Source organism: Dipodomys merriami, unplaced genomic scaffold, assembly GCF_024711535.1.
Source record: "Dipodomys merriami isolate MVZ:Mamm:240054 unplaced genomic scaffold, mDipMer1.0.p SCAF_11, whole genome shotgun sequence".
In the NCBI taxonomy this organism is placed as follows: domain Eukaryota; kingdom Metazoa; phylum Chordata; class Mammalia; order Rodentia; family Heteromyidae; genus Dipodomys; species Dipodomys merriami.
This window is the reverse complement of record NW_027202382.1, coordinates 20,442,824-20,468,592: the sequence shown is the minus strand read 5'-3', so window position 1 is coordinate 20,468,592 and position 25,769 is coordinate 20,442,824. Positions and strand designations below refer to the sequence as shown.

Genomic DNA, 25,769 nt, shown 5'->3' with positions numbered 1-25,769 from the left:
ACTATGTCCTGAGTTGAAACTCCAGTACATCCTCCTCCAAAGAAAGAGTAAAGCCAGATTGTATCATACATACATTACAAAGACCAAGTGCTCAAAAACTGGTTGGAAGTAGCTTTTTTTCCTCCTTTAGGAAAGCTTTGCTCAAGTCAATGTTCATCCCTCATGTCAAATACCCCCGATTTTTTGCCAGAAGATGCTTGTTATAAATTTATACTACACCATCCTTATTTACAGAAGAGCCTTGCATCTCCTCTTCCAAAAGTACTTGGGCTGGACTACTATTGCAGTTCATATCTGACCATGTGGAAAAATGCCAGTTTGTCCTCAGAGACTATAGCTCTTCCAGTTAAAGCTCATTAACATTTGTACTTATGATCCCACCCCTTGCAAAGAACTAGGTGTAACTAGGTCTTTAATAAGTCATGCTTTCCTTTCAATTCTATTTAGAAGGGTAGAAAAGAACCAATGTCCCTTAATTTTGTGTAGTAAAATATTCTTGCTGTCTTACAGGCTACTGGGTCCCTGATAATCCAATAGTAGGTCAAGGCCTTTGAAGGGCTCCTTGATTCATAAGATGTCCCTTCAGACATTCTAAATCTGGATCATGTGGCCTTGCAATTTACAGTGGTGGTCCAAGTTGACATTAGAGAAACAAATAGGGAAGGGAAAGAAGCCAAAAGAACTCTTTAGGGTAGAAGAGCTATAAAAGTTACAGCCTCTGTTGACTGTGTGGGTAATAAGCTAGTTTAACAATTTTGACAGAACGCTGTTTAAAGATCCTTAGCAGTAGTATTTGGTCTAACAGTAAATTTGTTATGTCTACTTCTTAGCCAGAATAGTTTTTTTATTGAACAAAATGATCCTTAGCTTTTAGATCCATAGACTCTGCTTTAGAGCTTTATCACACTTTAAAAAAGTGAAAGGGTTTGGGTGAAATTGGAAGACTCTGTTCAGCTCCAGCCCCTACAAAGATAGGGCGCATAAGCAGAAAACATGATCCCCATGGTCCATCTGGTGAAGTTCACCAGGGAGCCCTACTGAAGTCAAAGATGCAGGCCAGACACAGGTAGTCTGTGGGCAGGATAGGTGTTCAGGACTGGCACAGAGAAAGGCAAGGAAGTTAGAATGGGGTAAGAAGTAGGAAGGAAGAGTTCAAGACTTGACAGCCAGGCAGATGTCTAGAAATGGCTGGACAGGGCTGGAAATGCTTTACACTTAATATTCCTTGCAATTAACAGTGAATTGATGTTTTGCCATGTAGACATATTTGGAAAGCTTTAAGTAGCCCGTTTCTTTGCAAGACATATCTCTGCCAAAATAAGTGCCAAAGGGCTTTGTTCATCCCTAATGTACAGGCGTTTTTGCAGGACTCTTCTTCTTAATGAACATATGGGGTTAGACATCTGCATGCTCAGACAGATGAAAGAGTATTCCCCTGGAGGGAGCCTTCCCTGATTCTACAGACTGTTGTTGTATTTTTATTTATATTACTCTCTTGCTTTGTGTTTCTATTTTTATCTGGTATACCTCAGAGCCTGGCCTAATATAAAGTACATAGTAGTTATTTAATGTTGAGTGAATTAAGCTTATTAGATTAATGAAGACCTCAGAGGATACATGGTTTAGTGAACCAGACTACAAAGAAGAAAAATTTCTATTATTTATCTTTTTCAGATCCAGGGAGATGTCATTACTTTTGGTGATGCCTTTGTCAGCGTTCCTCAGGAAAATGGAGGACCCTCCCCCCCAACCCAATGTACTGTAGCTTTTACAGCACATAGCTCTCTATCCTGACTTCTACCCAACAGATCGCAGGTGCTGTTGGTATATATGTCACTCTTGATTTGACTGTGATAGGCTTAGAGAATTATTTCTACATAGATTTTCTATAGATTGCCTAGAACAGAGCCGGGCATGTGGTAGGCTTAATTAACATTTAGTGAATGAATAAAAGTTTGATTACTTAAAGGTCTTACTAATAAAGAGAACCTGAAAATGAACAGATGCTATTCTCTACAATATTCATATTATTCTCTGGCCCCAGTTCCAAAAACAGAGCTAGTCAGACCACTGTGATCAGAGCCCCTTGGATTCTCATGGGGTGACTCTGGTAGGTTCCTGGGGAGCCTGAGGTTGCAGGGCCATCGACCATATGAGTAGAGAACTGTAACTTCCATCCTCACTCCACCTTTGAAGAGGGGAGAGGGAATGAAAGTCAAGCTCATCACTGATAATCAATTATACCAATGTGATGAAGCTGCTATGAAATCCCAAAAGATGGAGTTCTAAGAGCTTTCGGGTTGTTGAGTGTATGGAGGTTCCTGGAGTGTGACCTGGTAGGGAAGGCATGAAGTTCTGGGTTTCCTATACATGATTCCCTATACATGATTTTCATCTGACTGTCATCTGTATAACTGTCCATTAGTCAAGTCATCTCTTGGCTTCTGTCGGCCTAGCAAATGGATTGGACCTGAAGGGAACCATGGGAATCCTGACTTGTAGTTCTCAGAATTATCAGTCAGGTGAGTGGTTTGAGATTTGGTGAGACTGGGAGACTGTGCCCTCAACTCATGATATCTGATACTATCTCCAGGTGGAGGGGGTCATAACTGAGTTCAACTATAGGCATGTACTAGATAGAGTTGCTTGTTGTGTGTGGAACAAATCCTACATGTCTTACATTGAGTGATTGTGTAAGACAGGAAAAAAGTCCATTTTTTATTTTAGAAATACCATGAAATTACACATGATTAAAAAGTAAACTGGCTGGGTGCCAGTAGCTCACACCTGTAATCCTAGCTACTCAGGGGGCTCAGAGGAGAGGACTGGGGTTTGAATCTAGCCCAGGCAGAAAAGACTCCGTGAGATTCTTATTTCCAATTAAACACTCAAAAACTGGAAGTAGAGCTGTGGCTCAAAGTGGTAGAGCAAAGTGGTAGCTTTAAATAAAAGAGCTCAGAGATGGCTCCTAGGCCCTGAGTTCAAGGAAAAAAAGAAGTAAACCAGAGAGACAGGATGCAGACTGACAAATAAACGGGAACTGATAATAAGAAAAGAAATAAGCACTGCTTGCCTTAGAACTATATCAAAAGCCAATTCTAGAAATGTCACTAGAAATAAGTAACAAAGTTGTGTTGGGAGAAAGGAAGAAAGGTAAGTCAGAAAGGGTAAAAGGAAGGAAGGGAAAAAAGGAGAAAACAAGGAAAGAAAGAAGGAAGAAAAAAGAAAGGAAGGGGAAGAAGGAAACAGGGGGAAGGAGGAAAGAGCAAGGGAGGAGTCTCATTTTATCATCAAAATGCATGGAGCTACTCCTGGTTTTCAGTGACATTACAATGGACACAAAGGTGGCTAGTAAAACAATCCAGCTCTTCTATCTAATGAGTGAGCTTCATGAACATCCATCTTCCATGAGGAAAATAGAATACTATTTTGGGTCCTACAGTCTCAAATAGATACTGATTCTGCTTGGAGAATGAAGATAAAGGGTCTTTTCTTCTTTCTGTCAAGTCAGCCCATATTGGATGCCATTTTGCCCATGGTGGCAGATTTGTGACTCTGGTTTTGGCAATGATAGGGTTTCTCCATCTGTACCTCTGCCACTCCACTCTGTCTCAATCTATCACTACCCAGAGAGCAGCTGGGACATGTGGGACTCTCCATGTGTTCATTCCTGGCTGCCTTGCCTATTTGGGCCTTTCTGATTGTTGGCTAGCAAACATTCTATTAATCATGGCAAATCAGAGAGTCCTCCAGTGACAAATGGTCAAGGCCAAACTAGCTCTGGCAATGAATGAAACACAAATGAATTCCATTGGTGTATTTTGGTTTCCCTGCTATGTCAGCTAATGCCAGGAGCAACATATAACCTTTAGATAATAGTAAATATACTCAAAGTAATGAGAGCATCTGTCGTATTTTGATACTTGTATTTCACATATGGAAACACAAATGGCAAATACATAAACAACTCTGAAGCATAGTACATCATTTTTCTGTGCTGCCTTTTAAAAATCTATTATTTATTTATTTACTTATTTATTATTGGTGACACTAGAGTTTGAATTCAGAGCTTCACATTTGCAAGTCAGGTACCTTAAAATTGTGCCATGCCCAGAGTCCTTATATGATATGATATGTATCTATGTATCTATCTATATAGCTATCAATCTGTGCGTGTGTATGTGTGTGTGCCCGTGTATGCATGCACACACACGTGCATGAGCACACTGATACTAGGGCTTAAACTCTGGGTTGTGCTCTCACATGCCTTTTTATTTTTTTTAATATATATTTTTAATTGTACAGATACTATACAAAGGAGTTACAGTTACATGAGTAAGGTAATGAGTACACTTCCTATTGAGCATTGTTACCCCCTCCTTTGTTTTTCCCCTACCATCCCTTCCCTCCCACCTCCCCAACTTCTCCCCACCCCCCCCACAGCTGTAAAGTTCATTCTCAACATAGTGTCTTGTACATCTCATTGTTACAATGGGTCATCCGGTATCCCTATTTCAGCATTTTGTTATTCCTCTTCCCCTCCCCAAATTAGAAAAATGTATGTACAAGATGAAGGGCATCGGAATCAAATACAGTGAAAACAGGGGTTGTATGGGGGGTGGGGGAGCGGGGTGTGTGAAGAACATACAAAAGAAACAAAAAAAATCATACAGTACAAGTATATTAAAAACAATGCTTATAGTTGGTGCTCTATTTCTCAAGTCATACCTCCAATTCTGGCTTTTTCTTTACTGGTTAATTGGTAATAAGCATCTTAAAGAAGATTCATTCGCTGCCTCTTTTTTACTATACTAATTTCATTGCTTTTGATTACATACCCCAAATTGAAATTGCTAAATATTATGATAGTTTTATTTTTATTTTTTTCAGAAAGCTCCATATTTTTTCCATAATGATCACACATATTTACATATCCAGTAGTATATTACATTCCTAATACTATACAAAAGCACACTGTTTTCCCCACTTTTGATTATGCTTTTTTTTAAATCTTTTTTTCCATTGGTCTAGATATTTGTTTTTGTGCAAGTGCTCTGCTGCTCTGGCTACTTTAACTTTGTCTAATACTGTGACATCAGGTAGTATGATGCCTCTGGCTTTGTTCTTTTCACTCATGTTGTCTTTTACCATTAGAGAATTTTTGTGGTCTTGGATGTATTTTAAGATTTGTTTCTATTTCTCTGAAGAATGTCATTGTTATATTGATAGGGATTACACTGAGTCTGAACATTGTACCCATTACTCTTACCTGATTCATGTAACTGTAACCCCTCTGCATAGCAACTCTACAATAACAATAAAAAAATTCTTAAAGCCTATGAACAAGAGATGTCTTTCAGTTTAGTGTCATTTGCCCATATCTTTTGTGATTGCTTTGTCTCTTGTATAGATGCTTTCATTATTTAATTTTTTTTAGATTTTTAGAATTTTAATTGTTTTGTATGTTTTTATTGTAAAAATGTTGTACAGAGGGGTTACTTAATCTATAATATCATAACATATACTCCATTTAGTAAGCTTCATTTAAAATTCATGATGATTTATTTATTTTTATTTATTTATTTTTTTTGGTCCGGTCGTGGGGCCTGAACTCTGGGCCTGGGCGCTGTCCTTCAGCTCTTCAGCTTAAGGCTAGCGCTCTACCACTTGAGCCACAGCGCCACTTCTGGCTTTTTCTGTTTATGTGGTGCTGAGGAATCGAACCCAGGGCCTCATGCTTGCAAGGCATGCACTCTACCACTGAGCTACCTTCCCAGCCCATGATTTATTTTTTTAATCAGTATATACTAATTGTAAAAGGTGTTCAATGTGATGGTCACATACACATGACATCTTCCTTTTGTTTACTAGTTTATGTTCCATTTATTTCTTTCTTACATTTACGTATCTTTCTCTTTAATGTGTTTGGGCTTTTCTTTTGTTGTTATTGTTGTTCCTTGATGTGAACATTATGTTGTTTTCTCTCTATCTAGATAAAGTAGATGTTTTCAGCCATAAAATTTACTACTGGAGCCGCTTTTGCTGCTTTTGTTGCTATGGTATCATTTTTTCTTTATTATTGTTTGCCTCAAAAAAATTGTAAATTTCTCTGTTAGTATCCTCACAGATCCATTGGTTGTTCTTGAGCTTGTTGCTTAATTTCTATGTATTTGTGAATTTTGTGAAGTTCATTATGCTATTGATTTAATTTATACCACTATGCTCACAAAAATACTTGACATGATTTCAATCTTCTTAAAGTTGCTATGAATTATTTGTGGTCAGACACATTCTAACCTTGCAAATGTTTGCATAAATTACAGAAGAATATGTATTCTATAGTGATAAAAATATATTCTTTAAAGCTGGGCGCCGGTGGCTCACACCTATAATCCTAGCTATTCAGGAGGCTGATATCTGAGGATCATGGTTCAAAGCCAGCCTGGGCAGGAAAGTCTGTGAAACTCTTATCTTTAATAAATTACCAGAAAACCAGAAGTGGTGCTGTAGCTCAAGTGGTAGAGCACTAGCCTTGAGCTGAAGTGCTGAGGAACAGCACTCAGGCCCAGAGTTCAAGCCCCACGACCGACAAAAACAAACAAACAAAAAACCCAAAAATACATTCTTTATATTGAACATATATTCTATGGTGATAAGAAAACCTTGAATGTCTACTATTATGTATCTGGTTTAGAATGGAGTTTTAAATCTGATGTTCCTTCTTTATTTCTTATTAGAATATCTATCATTGCTAAAAGTAGGATGCTGAAATGATTACATTGCAATTTATATCTCACTTCAGCTCTCTTAATATTTGCCCTGTAGACTTAGTTGCTTCAACGTTTGGTATTTACAATAGTTATATCTTCTTGCTGAGCTTCCCCCTTTACCATTATGTAATGGTTTTCTTTGTCTCCTTTTATGAATTTTGACATACAGACTTTTATGAATAAGTAGAGTTACAAACTCACTTCTCAAATTTAAAGACTAATAAATTTGAAATGCTCTAAACTATGAAGCTTTTTAAGTGTTAGTGCTCAAAAGCTTGAGATTTTGGAGAATTTTAGGTTTGCAGACACAGTTTATACAAATATTCCATAACCACCAAATATGGCACATCTGAAATATTTCTGTTCACTGGTACTTTGAATAAGAAATATATGACCTGTACTTCAACTTCCTTTTGGTTTTCATTTGCATGGAATATTGATCTATATCTCCATTCCCGTGGTATGTGTGTACTTACTATGAGATGAGTTTTGTGTGAACACTATATGACTAAGGCTTGATAAGAAATATACTCATGATCTTGCCCATGTAAATGTAACCCCTCTGTACAGTATTTTCACACACACAAAAATCCTATCAGAGGTGGGCACTGGTGGCTCATGCCTGTAATCCTAGCTACTCAGGAGGCTGAGATCTGAGGATTGTGGTTCAAAGCCAGTCTAGGCAGGAAGTCCATGAGACTCTTGTTTCCAATAAGCCACCAGAGAACTGGAACTGTTGCTGTGGCTCAAGTGGTAGAGCACAGCCTTGAGCTGAAGAGCTCAGGGACAGCGCCCAGGCCCAGAGTTCAAGCCCCACAACTGACCAAAAAAATTTTTTTCTATCAGATAGTCTGTGTTTTTAAGTTTGAGAACAGGGTGACTGTAATATGTCTTTGGGTAATCCTATTTTAATTGCATCTGATTAGTAACTTTTGGAGTCCTATAGCTGGGTATCTTACCACTTTTTCTAGCTTTAGAAATTGTTCAGTTATCATATCTTTAAATAAACTTTCTATTATTATCTTTTTCTTCTCCTTCTCCAAGTAGTTAAGACTTCAAAATTTGTTCTTTTGACATACTCCATAGATCCTACAGGCTTTTCACATTTCTAGCCATTCTTTCTTCTCATGACTGTATATTTTCACACATGCCTTTGCATTCACAAACTCTGTGTTCTTTTTGATGAATTGTTATTAATGCTCTCTGTTATTTTTTCCATTTCATTCATTTTCATCACAAGGACTGAGATTTGAATTTTTACTATCAAATTTCATGTCTTTACTATTGAATTTCATGTTCTAATCACTGACTGTTTTCCTCATCCTGAGGATTGTTTCTCCACTTTTCTGGGAAGTTTATTGAGCTTCTTCAAAAAAGATCTTATGATTGTTTCTCAGGCAATTCATACCTTTTCATTTCTTTAGCATCATTCACAGGCACTTGATTTTTGTCTCGTTAGTGACATCTTGTTTCCCTGATTGCTTTTGTTCCTTTTGGCCATGTGTCAACTGTCTGTCCATTTAAAGAAACAAGTAGCTATTATAGTCTTCAGTGACTGGATTACTCCATCCAGTCAGTCCGTCTAGAAGTGTTAGGCAGTATTTGAAGCCCAGCCCCATTACAACTGGTGTGCCTCTGGTGTGCAGCTGAAGTCTGTCCTGCCTGTTGCTCAATCCAGATCCTGAACCACTGAAATTGGCCTGATGATGGTACAGACAAGAGATCAGATTTATACTGCATGTCTGAAGCTTGGAGCTGGGTTGAGTCTAGTGGTACCTTTTAAAGTTCATAACTTTAATAGTAGACACTATAATGGCATTTTGAATATCACATCATTCAGTATCTGGTATAATTCTGGGTCCTTCCTATCAGTTACTATGAAAGACAAATTCACCTTCTCAGAAAGTGGTCCCTTTGTGATACTTGATATAAGGCATGGCACCAAACTGGTATTGCGTATTTATTTCTAAAACATAGTGTTCTCTCTTGTCTCTTATTTATTCATTTTTCTGGAGCATGAGTACAAGAGAAATAGGAATTTAAAACAAATTAGCTAGACTATGTCTTTCAGGAAACAGTAAAAATTACTGTAATCTCCAGTAAATTGACCATCATATATTTTCAGGAAAATATTTTTTTTCAAGAAGCAAATTATCTAGTTCCTTAACACAAATGTCTGGTCACCAAATATTATGTAGAACACCTTGAAGATGGAAAATATGTCTCTGTGACATTGTGGCAGGCAAAAACAATATCTAAATGATTTTTTGGGGGGGGGGTCCGGTTGTAGGGCCTGAACTCTGGGCCTGGGCACTGTCCCTCAGCTCTTCAGCTCAAGGCTAGCACTCTACCACTTGAGCCACAGTGCCACTTCCGGCTTTTTCTGCTTATGTGGTGCTGAGGAATCGGAACCCAGGGCCTCATGCATGCAAGGCAAGCGCTCTACTACTGAGCCACCTTCCCAGCCCCTCTAAATGATTTTGAATAGAGTTTCAGTTTGTTTTGCTTAAATCTATAAACGGCAGTAGCATATCTATATGTCTTTTCCAGAAGAAAATGTGAATTGTGAGTAACAAAGGAAATGTAGTCATAGTAATTTTTTTCAAAAGTAGTCATGTGATTAACGTACAAAAAGGAAAAGGATGTAAACTACAAAATGTTAAAAGGCGTTTCAATGATGAGCTTGTTCAGGAGCAAACTATGAGAGAATACATGGCCTTACAATGTCTCCTTTGCTCCAACAGCTGCAGCCCTTGTCTGCCAGCCAACAGATTTGCATTATTGAGTTCATTTTGTGATCTGCAGTGTGCTTTTATATTTGCTATAAGTTTAGTGCTTAGACACTTTCCAATGATGATTCCAAAACTTCCTTCAAATCAGGCCTTTCTATCAAATTGTGTTTGTCTCTTCCTAGGAAATTGCAGATGTGTTTTGCATATGCCTTTATGCACACTGGCATGAAATCTGTGAGCTATTTCAATTCTCTTGGGCTAGGAGTCAAATGTTCTGCTGCTTCAACACTAAATACTCCCCTGTCACTTCATTTGGAGGCCAAGAAAAAGGTTTAATAGCTATTTTTTCATGCCTCGTGGCTCTGGGACTGAGATAAAATCAGGGTAAATCAGATTGTCCACTGAGTAAATCCTCTTATCCAAGTACGGTTTGGTCCTTTAACTCTGAATGTGCCAGTTTATTCTGACGGCCTAAGGTAGTAGTTCTCCATAATTTTCAGGTGGTCAGAGCGTGCTGTCCAGATTTCATTGAAGTATCGAGGTTCCTACTTTCGGATAAACAGTTCAGGACATGATATATCATGTGCTAACTTTCCCTACAGATCTAGGACATTAGTGGCGCTGGCCCTGTACAGTTTACCCCATGTGGCTTTATCTAAATATGACGCTGATATTTTGTGACAGAAAAGCACAAAATGAGAAATAGGAAACGACAGGTCAAACAGCAGTGTCTTTCCCCTTGTGCCTGTCTTGTGCATCTGGGCAGCTGTGATGGGGATGTCGATGCTTACATAGCAATCCAGACTGCCGCTTCTTCCTTTGCCAACATGCTGGAAGAGGCATAGAAAGTCAAGGGCAAATCCAAGTTGAGTTACAAATTTATCATTAGTTAGGACCACACAACCACCTACAAGGAGGCCTGCATTCATCATACTCTAGAGAAAATGGAAAACAGTTTCAGGAGGGAAAGCACAAACAAACAAGCAGCTGTATAGTTCTGTGGAACCCTTGGCTCTGTATGGAAGAACAAAATTAACCCCCCAGACAGAAAACTGTGACTTGGGAGTTGGGAATCCGTGTGTAAAGACTTGCAATCAGAATGTTCTTTTTTTTTCCTCTTTCTTTTCCTTCCCATGGAATCTGAGAACTGGAAAGAAGTTGAAAATCATTTAGCCTTACCTTTTCTTTGATGGCAAGATGAGGAAATTGAACCTATGAAGGGAATACACCCTACAAGAAATCCCACAATTACCAGAAGCAGCCTCTCCAGGGAGAGCGAGCCTGGGGAAGCTGCATGGTAAGAACAGAACAGGGTTCATGCTTTGAAATAGGAGTGTGTGCTGAGGAAGGGCCTGGGGATCTGTGATCTACTGGATCAATAAAGGCTGCTCTTGAATAAGCTATACCTTGGTGTGATAAGGTAGAAATAAACATAACTCCTTGCTGCCAGGATATTTCCCTGAATATTAGAAGAGTTCTGCTTCATGTCCTGTTGCAGCTCACTTATTTATAGGCCTTGAGGGAAGATGAAGTTTCATTAGCAGGGTTTCAAGGCCACAGCACCACTCTCTGCCATGATCAGCCCTGGTTCCTAGAAATATGCTTTTGCTAGGAGGGAAATAGGCGTGGAACCAAATGGATGGCTCTTTGTCCAACTGTGCATGGAACTGCTAGGAAACTTCACCAAATTATCTGTCCTAGTTGAGAATATTGAGACTTAACAAAGACCACATGCTTTTTCCTTGGAATGTCCCTTTTCAATTTCATTTGGCTGTTGTGAGTATCAGTCAAAGACTGTGTAAAATATATATAAATTATAAGATGTTTGTTTTACCACTGTCATTGATGGGCTAATCCTAAACACATGCCTGGAGTCTTGTTAGTATTGTTGGTCATAGTTTTCACCCAGAGAAGCAGGAATTGTTAAGTTGAATCAGGGTTTCATGATCAACAGCTAGATAGGAACTGAAGATTCTTAATATTTTGTGTACATTCCCCCTTTGGAGCATTGGATCTGCATCTCAAATAATGTCATTCTGGAACGTGAATCAAGGGTAAAGATAGTATTTAAGTATAGCCTGGAGAAGATGTTCTACAAATGCATTTCTAAGTCTCACAACAATTATCCCCCCATACAAAGTATGGGAGGTGACCTGCCCAATGTCACATAGCCAGGATGTAAATGTAGGTATATTGGACTGTAAAGCTTGTATATTTAACCACTCTGAAATATCATGGTTTGGCTTATCATTGCTGCCCTTGGTCTCTACAGCATAGTCTTATTATTTAAAGGGGAACAGTGTCAAGCCTGGAATAAATGATACAAATAAATTAAAATACTCTATGACATCACCCCATTTGTTAGGAAGTGGAAAGACTTGGAAAAATCCTATTAAGTGAAGTAAGCCAGGCCCAAAGAAACATAGGTCCCATGGCTTCCCTTATTTGCAATAACTAGTACCTGTATAGGACAAGTAGAAAAGGTCAAAAGCTATGTACATATGTTTGCATCACTTCTTAAAATTATATTTTTTCCCTAGAGCCAGGAAAACTGAAAACCACATTGGAACTGAATGTCTGAAGTATCAGTACATTCCTTAGCATTCAAGTCAGTATTTAGACTCCTATAAAGAAAGTAAAGGATATAGAAAAGGGGAGGTGAGTAAGGGTTGGGGAAAAGGACAGAATGGAAACTAAGACTTCATTGTAATGAATACATACTAGTAGCATGTGTGATACAGAAATATTTACTTTAAGATTTCCATGAAATATCATTTTCAAAATAAATATATATAAGGGCTAAAACCCTTAGATATTTCCCAGAGGATTGGCTATTTTTTTTCTTTTTGCTTCATGAGATAAAATGAAACAAATGAAGGAAAGGTTGCAATTGAGTTGAATGTAATAGCATGTGGACAGAGTCAAAATCATCAAGAATGACAACTATTGTTAAATAACAGCAAGCTTGGGGTGGGGAGATTTCCTTCACAGCTGGTCTCTCTGGAAAGCCAATCAGAACTGTAAGAGATGCCAGCCAAGGGGAGTTTATTCCACTGTGATCCAGTCTTTATGCTAAGCCTGCACTCACTGTCAAAACTGTCTGAATGCAACCAATCTCCAGTTTTGTTTTTGTTTTATTTTTTAGGAGCATAGCAGCTGTACTTAATGCTTTATCTAATCATTCCTATTGAATTATGACACTCTTGCTTTTTAAAAACATACACATATATTTATATATAAACATATATTTAATTATATACTAGTTAAAATATACTATGTATTATATCTAATATATAAATATATGCATAAATATATATGCCTATCTATTTAAACTATATAAATATATAAATATTTTAAATCCAGATGCTAAAAATAAAAGAAAAGCTTACAAAACACAAGACCTGTTTCAATGAGTTTTTATGCAGAGCTCTATTTACTCTGCTTGTCTAAAATAGAATCCCATTGATCAGATTGCTGGTGGGTTGCCCAAGAAGAGAGCAAAGCGGAGAAAAAGCAGAACAGGAAATAGGCTCTGGTACCTGACAATAAAGCAGGAAGTCTCTTTCTGTACTTACAATAGCAGTTGGCGTGGCAGCCAGCACACAATAGAGCACCAGAGGAGTGATGAAGCTTTCTTCCTCCGTCCCTGGATAAGGCTTCATTAAATCTCCATCCTGACAGAAGAATCCTTGGATATGCACCTGAAAAGTGTCCGTGCATTCGAAGTAGTAGGCAAGTAGCACTGTCCCAGCCATGATGACAAGCTGAAAATACAGCATGGCCACACAGAGACGTTAGCAGGGCTGGGAACAACGCTCATCCCTCAGAGCACACTCCCTCCATCTCCTGGTGTTAGTATTGGCAAGTGCATGTGTGCCTGTGTGCCTGGCTCAGCATACTCTAGGCGCTGGGAGTGTGTACTTGCTTGTCTGCCTGGTAACATCTGTTATAGAAAACTTCCAGCAAATAATATGCAGCTCCCATCTGAAAGACAGATCACAGCAAGGCTTGTAGAGAGACCCAGGGTCTGCTGCCACACTGTCAGAGGATGCATAGAAACCAAGGCAACATTTCTATACAAGACATAGGTGAGAACTGGAAAACTCATCCTAAGCAACCTGCCCGTACTTTTGGGGCCAGCACATCTTCCATTTCAGGGCAGATATCTCCGTGATTCTACCTTACCGTAAGTAAAAGCGTCATTTTCCTAAAGAGTCATTTGAATTAAGAAAGTGCCTCACCCTTTCCATTTTACCTCTCTTTTTATTCTTTTATGACTCCTTCCTTCTTTATTGTTTGTTTTTATTATTCAGTCATGGGACTTGAACTCAGAGTCTGGACACTGTCCCTGAGTTTTTGTGTCCAAGGCTAGCACACTACCACTTTGAGCTACAGCTCCACTTCCATTTTATGTATGTGAGATTAATTGGAGATACGTTTTATGAACTTTCCTACCCCGGCTACCTCAGATCTCAGCCTCCTGAGTAGCTAGGATTATAGGCGTGAACCACCAGCACCTGGTCTGAAAAAGTGTACCCAGCAAACTCACTCATGATCCTCCTGCATTATCCTCATTGGTCACCATTGCCAGTGACTTCCTTTTTTGATTCAGAAACCTTTTACATTTCCTCCTTATAGTGTGTTCAGTACAAACTCCTAACCCTTTGATATAAAAGTCTCTTACTCAGGTAGAACACAAACCATACTCCCCTTCACTTCCTGTTTATATGACTTGTTTCTGTCTCTAAATGGATTACTCTTCTTTTTTTATTTTTTTGGGTGGCGGGGGGAGTCCGGTCGTGGGGCCTGAACTCTGGCCTCAGCTCTTCATCTCAAGGCTAGTGCTCTACCACTTGAGCCACAGCGCTACTTCCGGCTTTTTTCTTTTTTGCTTTTGTGGTGCTGAGGAATTGAACCCAGGGCCTCATGCATGCAAGGCAAGTGCTCTACCACTGAGCCACCTTCCCTTCTTATTCCCCACATATTATATCCAGTGAATTCCCCAGTGGCTTTTCTATCACAACTTGTGATCATCTAATAATCTCTAGACTCTCACATATTATTTCTCCAGATCTTGCTTATTGGTACCATGTACAAATCAGCAAACATCATGGCAACCATCTCTGCTGTTTCAAGTTTTTTTTTTTTTTTAATGATTGCAGCAGGGAAGAATGAGGGATAATTGTGATTCTTACAAGACTGAGAGATAGGTGCTCCAAAGTTCTTCCTGTACCTCCAACTAGCTTACAAAGTCAAAACTAAGGAGTTTTTGTGCCTAACAGCTTCAACTAAGTTGGCCTCATGGAATGAAACGTAGCCAGCTGCCTTGAGTGCTTTAGACATACGATGTTTCTAGGATTTCAGCAGTTTGGGGACTCTGCCTCTGAGATTGTCTCTGAACCCTGCAACAGGACGGATGTGAGATTTCTGTGTGCATCTCCTCCATGTGGCTAGAAGCACAGTTCTATCTTCACTTCATCAGCTGGTCAGAGACAACTGCCTAGAAAACAGGCAGGACCTGGGAGGAGAGGCATTTCGGAATCAAAGAAACCACAAGCAAGACTAGCATCTAGCGAGTAGAGGAACTCATTCCATCTTACTGAGCACCCATGTAACTTCCGTTTAAAAAGAATAGTAAAAGTGAGGGAAGTGAGTGTGGAAACATAATTCCACAACAAAAGTAAGGAACAGGAACTTAAACACAGAGATGTCTTAACATAAACTACATCAATCTCAGCAGTACTTTTAACAATGACAACCCAGAGACAACATCCTCTACTTAAATTTGAAATCCATGGAACAAATCTTGAATGACTTCATCCCAGAAGCAGCAGAGAAAAAGGAACAAATGCACACTGTACATTAATACAACAACAACAACACCCAGGAAATCTCAGCGTGATAGAGGACAGCTTAGGCCCAGGACTGATGCATCAACCTAAGGCGATTTTCCTTGGCTTGTTCTTCTCCTGAGCAGCCAGGAATCCCTATTCTGTCATTTTCAAGCAATTTGCAAACTCCTGGGAACATCCCAATATCATTCAGCGATGCAAAGAGGCAAAAGCAGAACAATTCAGGTCTTAATTTCGAATCTTCTTTTCTAATTGAATATTTTTTGGTGATTTTTTTGTTACTTTTTTATTGTTAAAATGCTGTACAGAGGGGTTACAGTTATATGAGTAAGGCAATGAGTACATTTCCTATGGAGCATTGTTGCCTCCTCCTTTGTTTTTCCCCTACCATCCCTTCCCTCCCACCTCAACAATAACCTCTCCCCCCCCAACCCCCCCACCCCCGCCAAAGTTGTAAAGTTCATTTTCAACATAGTGTCTTATACATCTCATTGTTACAATGGGTCATTCTGTATCCCTATTTAAGCATTTGTTTTTCCCCTTCCCCTCCCGAATTAGAGAAGTGTATATACAAGATGCAGGGCACCAACATCAAATACAGTGAAAACAGGGGTTATACCATGGGGGAGGAACATACAAAGAAACAAAATAATCACATAGTACATTATAAATACATTAGAGGCACAAGAACAGACCTCAGGACCAATGGAATAGAATTGAAAACCCAGAAATGAATCTACAGACCTATAGCCATCTAATCTTCGATAAGGGAGCTAAAAAATAGAATGGAAGAAAGACAGCCTCTTCAGTAAATGGTGCTGGCAAAATTGGTTAATTACTTGTAGAAAAATAAAGCTACATCATTTTGGGGGGTGGGGGTCCGGTCGTGGGGCCTGAACTCTGCGCCTGGGTGCTGTCCCTCAGCTCTTCAGCTCAAGGCTAGCCCACTACCACTTGAGCCACAGCGCCACGTCCGGCTTTTTTCTTTTTGCTTATGTGGTGCTGAGGAATCGAACCCAGGGCCTCCAGCATGCAAGGCAAGCGCTCTACCACTGAGCCACCTTCCCAGCCCTAAAGCTACATCTTTATATATCATTCTTTACCAAAATCAACTCCAAATGGATCAAAGACCTCACAGTCAAAGGAGACACTCTGAAAACATTACAGGATGGAATAGGAGAAACACTAGGTCTCCTTGGCACAGGCTGAAATTTTCTTAATAGAGATCCAGAAACACAACAAATCAAAGAAAGGTTGGACAAATGGGATTGCATGAAATTGCAGAGCTTCTGCATGGCAAAGGACATAGCTAGAAAGATCAATAGAAAGCCCACGGATTGGAGGGGGGAAGAGCGGGAAGGATTGGGTGGGGGGCCGGGGGGAGGATGGGAAGGGATGGGAAGGGGAAACAAAGGAGGAGGCTACAATGCTTGATAAGAAATATACTCATTATCTTGCCCATGTAATTGTGACCCCTCTGTACAGTATTTTCACAATAAATAAAAAAGAAATGTTAAAAAAAAGAAAGCCCATGGATTGGGAGAAGATCTTCACTAGCCATACAACAGACAAGGGTCTCATATCTAAAATATACCTGGAACTCAAAAAATTAAATCCCCCAACAACAAATCTTCAAAGAAACAACTGCCCAATAAATAAGTGGGCTAAAGACTTAAAGAGAAACTTCTCTGAAGAGGAAAGAAGGATGGCCAATAGACACATGAAGAAATGCTCAACCTCCCTAGCCATAAAAGAAATGCAAATCAAGACAACATTGAGATACCACCTCACTCCAGTAACAATGGCTAAAATCAAGAACTCTAATAACAACAGATGCTGGAGGGGATGTGGACAGAAGGGAACCTTACTGCATTGTTGGTGGGAGTGTAAACTTGTTCAACCACTTTGGAAAGCAGTATGGAGGTTCTTCAAAAGACTCCACATAGAGCTCCCCTAAGACCCAGCAATCCCACTTTGGGGCATTTACCCAAATGTTTACAAACAAGACCACACTAAAGCTACCAGCACAACTATGTTTATTGCAGCATTATTTACTATAGCTAAGATATGGAACCAACCCAGATGCCCCTCAGTAGATGAATGGATCAAGAAAATGTGGTATATATACACAATGGAATTCTATGCCTCCATCAGAAAGAATGACATTGCCCCATTTGTTGGGAAATGGAAAGACTTGGAAAAAATTATATTAAGTGAAGTAAGCCAGGCCCAAAGAAACATAGGTCCCATGGTTTCACTTATTTGCAATAACTAGTATATGTCTGAGTCAAGCAGAAAAGGTCAGATAAGGTGATGTTAGGGAAATGAACCCTAAGATATGTTTTCAAATGTTTTTTTTTTCTTTCATGCAATTGTTTCTAACACATTTATAAGATTATTTCTTTGTTGTTTTGTATGTCCCTCCCCACAGTATAACCCCTGCTTTCACTGTATTCGATATCAGTATAATTTGTGGAGGGGAAGGGGAAAAACAAATCGTTTAACTAGGATACAGGTGGACCCACTACAACAATGAGATGTACAAGTTGTTATGTCAAAAACGAACTTTACAACTTTGGTGCGGAGGGGGGTGGATGGGGGTGGGGGAAGGGGGCAGGGAGGATGGGGGGGCAGGGGCAGGATGGGATGGGAAGGGGAAACAAAAGAGGAGGCTACAATGCTTGATAAGAAATGTACTCATTATCTTGCCCATGTAATTGTAACCCCTCTGTACAGTATTTTCACAATAAAAAATAAGTAAATACATTAGAAACAATAGCCAGAAAGAAAAAAAATTGTGTCTATCTGGGGGTTCATTTCTTTTAACATCATTTTTTTATAGTAAATAGAGGCTGGTGTCACTGGTGGAAGAAGAGAAACAAAATACATCGATTTCCCTCTTGTGAGCATGAGCAGAGGTGTGTCCAATGCACCAATGATACCACACACAATTATCCATCTGAAAACTCTCTGTGCTGGGTCACGATTCGTCTCTGTCTGGGTTTGTGTTCCTGGTGCCAGCTGGCATTCTTCCCATCTCTGGTTCCTTCATAACCTCATTTAGGAATGCATGGAGGGAGGCCAGCATGTTGCTGTCATAGGAGCAGATGGTAAGGCTGCGTGGGGCTGAGAACCAGGGTTGCGGGTGTCTGTGTGCTGAGGCAATTATGACTGTGGGAGAAAAGCAAGGTGCAGGGACTCTCCATAGCTCTCACTTCCCCAGGACAATCCAATCCAAGACAATGCATTAAGTGTGGATCTTGCCCCAAGGATAGAAAGGAGATGCCAACTGTATCTGTGGTCCAGAGCGGAGTGCAGTATTCATTCTTACCCACTTCTCTCACCCCACCCCTTCCTTCACTCTTCTTGATTTTCAGGTGATGCATTGAAATTAGTTTGCCATTTAAAAAGTGGGTTATGTATACAATGCACCTTGATCTGTGTCATCCATTCAATATTTTCTTTCCCTTTTGGTCCGCCACTTCCCTTATTTTCCTCAATTCTGTGGTATATACAATGCAGCCTTGCCTATACAAATGGTCTAATGATTTAAAGAGTGAACTGACTAGAGAAAAAGCTAGGAGTAGAGTTTGATCTGTCAGAGGTGTCAGCTGACCCAAGTGGGATTCATGGAGATGGATCATGAACCGGTAGGGAAGGGTTTGGCAGAAGGAGATCAGAGGAAAAGATTCCTGTAGCCTGGGGGGAGGGGCAGGTGCAAAGGGAGGGAGAGGACTGTAATGTGTCTGTTCAAGATGTCTTGGCTCAGCCCCATGAAAATTCTCTGTTCCATAGAACAAGGCAATGAAGAAACAGTGCATCCTGGCTTAGGTGGTTAGCACTGATTTTGATGTCTACCCAGGATTTGAGGGAGGATTCTAGGGAAAAACACTGCTTCTGCATTTCCAGGAGAATGGAGGAAGAGTATCGTAGACTCCAGTATCAGTGGCTGCACACAGGAGTGAGGTGGGAATCAGCCAACTAGGATCCAGAAGTAGAAACCAACGGAGCAGGTTGGAAGGAAATGTGAAAAAATGTACAGAGAGCCCTTTTGCGACTTTGCTGGGGTCCCTTAGAATTAGTGTGACCCTTTGAGAAAGGCTGGAGGGTTGAAAACAACAGAGGCATGAACTAAGAAGGCAGAGGGAGACAGGGAGGAAGATAAGGAAAAGGAAAAGGAGATGGTATACATATACTAGGTGTGCACCCTGAAAAATATTCTAAGTACTTTACATAAATTAACTCTTTTGTGTTGTTTGAGCCAGAATTTTCCTCATGCTGGCCCGGTACTCCTGGGTACAAGCACACCTGCTTCAGCTTCTTAAGTAGCTGAGCTTATAAGCATATACTGCCATACTAACTTAAAAATTAACTCTCATCCTATAGGATAGGTATATTATCATGTACACTTCACAGATAAGTTAAAAAAAAGTACAGAGAAGTTTCTTGAATTGTATGAAGTCACAAAATTCATGGGGATGAACCTGGGATTATTAAATATTTCTCTCCACAAAAATTTATGTGCCCTGGGGAAATCACATTATAAGTGGGTCAGCACACTATTAAATGCTAAACTATGTGGAACATACTTGGATATTTCATTTAAATGCCTTTGAGGGTCAGTTCCTTCCTCTGTATGAAAGTGAATAATAACTGTCTCATAAAGATGCAAGGAGGCATATTTGCATATTCTCACTTTGTTCCACACAGAGCTATATCAACTGTCACCAAATAAAGCAAGCCAGCATCAGCAAGAAGTTGGAAGAGAATAGGAAAGGAAATTAGTAGGCTGACATAAAATAGAAACAAGAATTATACTTCAGTGTAAATCACCTAACAGTCAATATAATACACAAATGTGGATCATATCACAGCATCTATACAATAAAAAAAAACCAAATTGATAGGTAAGGATGAGTACAAGGCTTCTGATACTGTCACCAGGAAGGTCACAAGGAAGTTTTTCCTTGGCTTTCTCATGAGGGATATGAACCAGTAAGTACTGGCTTATGGTAAGTGTGATGGTGTTATTCTTTACATGAGATCTCAAACCCATTCAATAATATTTAATGTGGACTAGAGATAGTTTAGCTATAGAGATCTATCCTAGCAGTCAAAAAGTTCTGACAGACACACATGTAATACTGGCAAAAGTCACTAAAATAACTGTGTGAGATAAAGTGGAAATTGTGGGCATTCTGATTCGATCTAGGTCAAACGAGAATGACAGCAGAGCAAAAACTTAAGAGTGTAGACTAGCCTATCGTCCCTGAAAAAACAGCTCTGCTGCTCATTAGGTATGTGACATAAATCCTTGTGCCTTGGTTTCTTCATTTGTAACATAGCCAGTTATTCTACTCTGTCATTTGTCAGGAGGATTAAATGAGAAGTATGTATCTGGTACTAAGAGAAGCACCCAACTCATAACATACAACTCCTAACACTTTTGTGAAGTGGGGATGAATGATGTGTTTTTCAGAACTCTCCTCTAGCTGTAGTTTCTCTGGTCTCAAAAGTATTGGACAACAGTGAACTAGACTATCGTCTACCAAACTTCTGGCTAGTTAAATGTAAACTTAGCTTTCTAAATTAGAAGGTCATTAAGCAATGGTTAAGAAAGTTATCCTCTTGGGAAAACTGAGGAACCTAAAGCGCATATTAAAATTCATTCTTCCTTCTTTAAGAACAACTGGAAAAGTTCAGAGGCAACCATTAAGTGAGACTGCATATATTCAATTAATACTCTCTGCCTACTTCATGCAGACATTGGAAATATTCAGTTGTTTCAAAAACTGTTAAGATTCATTGTATTCATAAACCAACATGTGGAATTAAAACTATCTGTACAACTACTTACAGTTTTTTTTTCAAGGTGTGGTCTTTTGACTTAATGTGGCTTTCTATGGTGATAAACGATCTTAAGGCAAGCCAGGCGCTGGTGGCTCATGCCTGTCGTCCTAGCTACTCAGGAGGCTGACATCTGAGGTTCAAAGCCAGCCCAGACAGAAAAGTCCAATAAACCATTAGAAAACCGGAAGTGGTGCTGTGGCTCAAGTGGTAGAGCGCTCACCTTGAGCTGAAGCGCCCAGGCCCATAGTTCAAGCTCCATGACTGACAAAACCCTCCCCCACAAATTAAAGTAAGGCAAAAGGAATGTTGATAAGGCTCTTACTCATTGGCTACATAACCAACTACATAAGTTTAAAGTTCTTATCTATGATACCCTGTGAGTTGTAATAAGCAATCTTTATCTAATAAAGAGGATGCTATCTAAGCTCACAAAAAAGCTCAGACCTGGGATCTGAACTATCTATCTATCTATCTATCTATCTATCTATCTATCTATCTATCTATCTATCTATCTATCTATCTATCTATCTATCTATCTATCTATCCAATTAGCAGAATTAGCTGACATATGCAATAATATGTAGTAAAGTACCTTGTGCTTGGTAAAGGATGGGATTCTTTCTCTTGTTTTTAAAAACCTATTTCCTCTTCCACATGCCTTTGGTGTGAGAGATTGACTGTGCTCTTCATAGTCTCTCTCTCTCTCTCTCTCTCTCTCTCTCTCTCTCTCTCTCTCTCTCTCTCTCGTTTGAACTCAAAACCTCATATTCTTGCTCATAACTGACACTTTGTCACTGAAGACATACCTCCAGTCTAGCATTTTTACTGGTCAACTGGAGATGACATTCTGTAGACTTTTCAGGTTTCAAACCTCAGTTTTCCATGTCTCAGCCTCTGGAGTAGCTTGGATTTCAGTTTGTGAGCCACTGGCACCTGCCTACCAATCTATTTTTCTTAATCCTTTACCAACACTACATTCTCCTATGTGTGATTTTTTTTCTTTTTCCCAATTGTCTTTAATGTTTCCTCTTCCTGGGCCTGGTTTATAAGTGGTGGTGTCCTCAAAGATCTGTCCTTAGCCTCTTTGTCATTTGCTCTCCTCTTGGAAGGTCTCACTTCCTTCTGTTGTATCCATTCTTATATCTATACTACTTACCCTCATAAGACTGCTCAGCTCTCTCTGCTCCCCTGCCCAGTGACATAGAGCCCAAAAATATTGCAAATGCCTCATGCCAATACTAGAGCCCAGCATTTCTCTTCTCTGCCAGATGCAGTTTCCCTTGAGTTCCTTATCCACTCCACCACACAGGATAGAAATCTCAATGTCATCTTAAACTCCTTCCTCTAATGTGCACCACACATGTTTGTTTACCAAGCTGTACCCTTGGTGTTTACCTCATCCTCCTTCTGCTGGCTGCCACTGCCCTTTTCAAGCTCTGCATCATACTCTTAGAATCTTGGTCACTATCTACTGTTGCTACCCTAGCCCATCACTTACTTACCCTGCTGTTACAGAGTTAGCACTTGAAGGCAGAGCTATAGCTATAAATTCCTGTAGAATCTGTAGTGATTGCTTCTCATGGACCAAGTGTTTAAGTGGTCTCCAAGTTCACGAGATGAGCTCTACATTCTCAATATGGTGATAATTGGAGGTGAGGGGGACTATGGGGCCTTCTATAAGTCAGATCAGTATCTTTATAATAAGAGACATGAAAGATGATCTCTCTCTCTCTCTCATGTATATGCATAGATATACAAAAATACAGCTAAGGATCTTCAATAGACACTGGATCTATTGGTAACTTGATTTGATGTTGTCCAGCCTTCAGAATCATGAAAAATAAATTTTCATTGCTAAAGCTATCTTGTATGTTATAATTTGTTATAGCAACTGGAGCTAAGACGTAGCTATTTTAGAAAAAGCAACTGATTGTCTGCATTGAACAAATTGGTCTTTATTCTGCCTATGTATTTGGTACAAGAGAATAGCCTGCCTAACACTCTACCTAAATAAAGTTGAGGCCATTTAAGTGTTTGCCCAGATAAGGATTTTCTTCTCTGAGAATTGTACCTTTAAAACCCATAGTCATCTTGCTCTCTTGCTGTAACTGACTCAATTCAGAGTTAATTCTTGGAACATGCCAGGCCAATGAGATTTCATCAAGAATTTGAAGTTTTATGGATTTTTATGTGTCATATTGACCGTATGAATTCAGGACAAGTGGTGCTGTGGCTCAAGTAGTAGAGCACTTGCCTTGAGCTGAAGGGCTGAGGACAGTGCCCAGGCCCAGAGTTCAAGCCCCATGATCGACAAAACATAAATAAATGAATTCAAGACATATGAGGAAACTATACAAATACAGAGCCAGGATCTAGAGAGCTGCCTTGTGTGACCATCTGAACCTGGAAACACTATGAAAGGTAACAGATTGAATATATGGAAAAGAATGTAGCAGATGTACAAAGTAAAGAAACTGCAAGGCCTGGAAAGAAAGAGTAACTTTGACTCTGACGGTTGTCCACTTTCTTGTAGTTTATGCTGAGCCCAGTTTATGTTGGACTTTGTATGTGTCACTTTTGTCCTAATTAAAAAAATTCCCCATTGGCCTTATATAAAACATTGGTAACTCAAAGAATTATGGCTGAAACACTTGATCTTGTGCCTGGAGAAGTTAAGATGTGGACTCTGGACTGGGATTCTGACCTAAACTCACAATGTTGTTTGGGTTTTACTTGCCTAGCACATGCCTTCTTTTTAGGAATGAGAATCACTAGGTAAGCTAGAAGGATAAAGGCATGCTGTCAGTCTTTAGATGCTAAAACCATGGGTAATTCTCTTGTCTTAAGAAGGGAGAGGGACAGGGAGAAGGAGGCAGATGTTAGAACAGAACCTTTCATATACCATCTGCTGCAGCCAAAATACATTGGAAAAAAATTAGGAAACTGAAAAGATAAGATTCTACAGATATCCAAAATACTTTCCCCGATCCTCAGTAAATGAGATGTGTATCACTTCTGACAGCTGAGAAGCATGCAGTAGACCCATTAAGTAAGAATGGAGACATCTCATTAATCTATGAAGATAAGGCCTTCTCAATTTTTAAAAAGCCAGTTGAAGAAATGGCACTTATAATTTCTAAAGGAAACGTAATTTTCTTGCCATCTTTAAAATTTCCTTCATTCATAATTGAAAGAGGTTTTCAGTAAGAAAGAGGGATGGCTTTATCAGGAGGCACTGTGTGTATAAAACCCAGCAGCACAATGAATGCAAAGCCCTGGTATTGAATCATCATCAATGTAGCTGTTATATTTTGAATTCTTAATTGGTTTGGGGAAAATTGGTTGGGCTCTCTGATTCTAAGCCTCTCACCTATCCTAAGAAATCATCTCTAGTCTTGTATGTAAAGGGAAGAAACAGAGAATTTTATCATTACTTCTTTCAGCCTAGTCATGCTGCAACAATATCTGCATTAAAATTTTAATGCATGACATTGCAAGTCCCAAGTAAATGTAATTTACTTAAGGATTTAAACATAAATTTAGACCTTGGATGAAGAAGAATAATCTAATAGGCTTTGTTACTGGAATATTCTCAGGGCATATCAGTATTGTGGATTTCCCAGAAGCATCTGTTAGTGTGTACTGTATTTGAACATGAATTTCCCACACTTACCTATTTTGATATGGTATAATTATCAACACCTTATGAAAATATTCATAGGACTCAGTTTGGAATGTGCAGACAAACTGCTGATTGGGAAGGAAGGAGAGAAAAAGGAGCAAATAAAAGAATGAGAATGTAAATGTTTAGTTGTGCTGTGTATGTGTGTGAGAGACTGACTATATGTATCAAATGAGAAAAATCAAAGCTCCATTTCTACCATTATCTATCTATCTATCTATCTATCTATCTATCTATCTATCTATCTATCTATCTATCTATCTATCTATCTATCTATCTATCTATCTATCCATCTATCCATCTATCTATTGTCTTTCCTTGACTATTGATCCAATGACCACAATTATGGTTACATGGGAATATTTACACTATAGTCAGAATTTCAGACAGATGACAACTCACAGTTCAGAATCCCCTCCTCACCAACTGAAACACCAGTGCCCAGATATCATGCCAATCTAAGATCATAAAACTAAAAATAGCTGGCATCAGTGGCTCATGCCTATAATCCTTGCTACTCAAGAGGATGAGATCTGAGGATTGTGGTTCAAAGCCAGCCTGGGCAGGAAAGTCCATGAGACTCTTATTCTCCAATTAACCACCAGAAAACTGGAAGTGGTGCTGTGGGTCAAAGGTAGCACAGCACTAGCCTTGAGCAGAAATGCTAAGGAACAGCAGCCTGGATTTGAGTTCAAGCCCCATGACTGATCAAAAAAAAAAAAAAAGAATATGGCAAATAGAAATAGAAATTTTACATCTCTTCTATACTGAGACTATACTGGAGTTTCTAAGATTACAACTATCCATTTCTTTTGTAGCTTATGAGTAATCGTTGTAATGCTGTCTTTATGATAGTGGCAGTTGTTCATTCAATCCTAACCTC

General features: G+C 39.3%; 1 protein-coding gene across 2 annotated transcripts in view; it reads right to left on the bottom strand.

Moving 5' to 3' along the window:
• The window catches only part of Plppr1 (phospholipid phosphatase related 1), a 247,761-nt gene that overhangs the window by 34,316 nt on the left and 187,676 nt on the right, over positions 1-25,769 (bottom strand). For both annotated transcript variants that reach the window (XM_070005822.1, XM_070005830.1), the window contains exon 3: positions 13,078-13,266. In XM_070005822.1, coding sequence (XP_069861923.1) covers positions 13,078-13,266 — 189 coding nt within the window. The remainder of the gene's footprint in view (positions 1-13,077; positions 13,267-25,769) is intronic.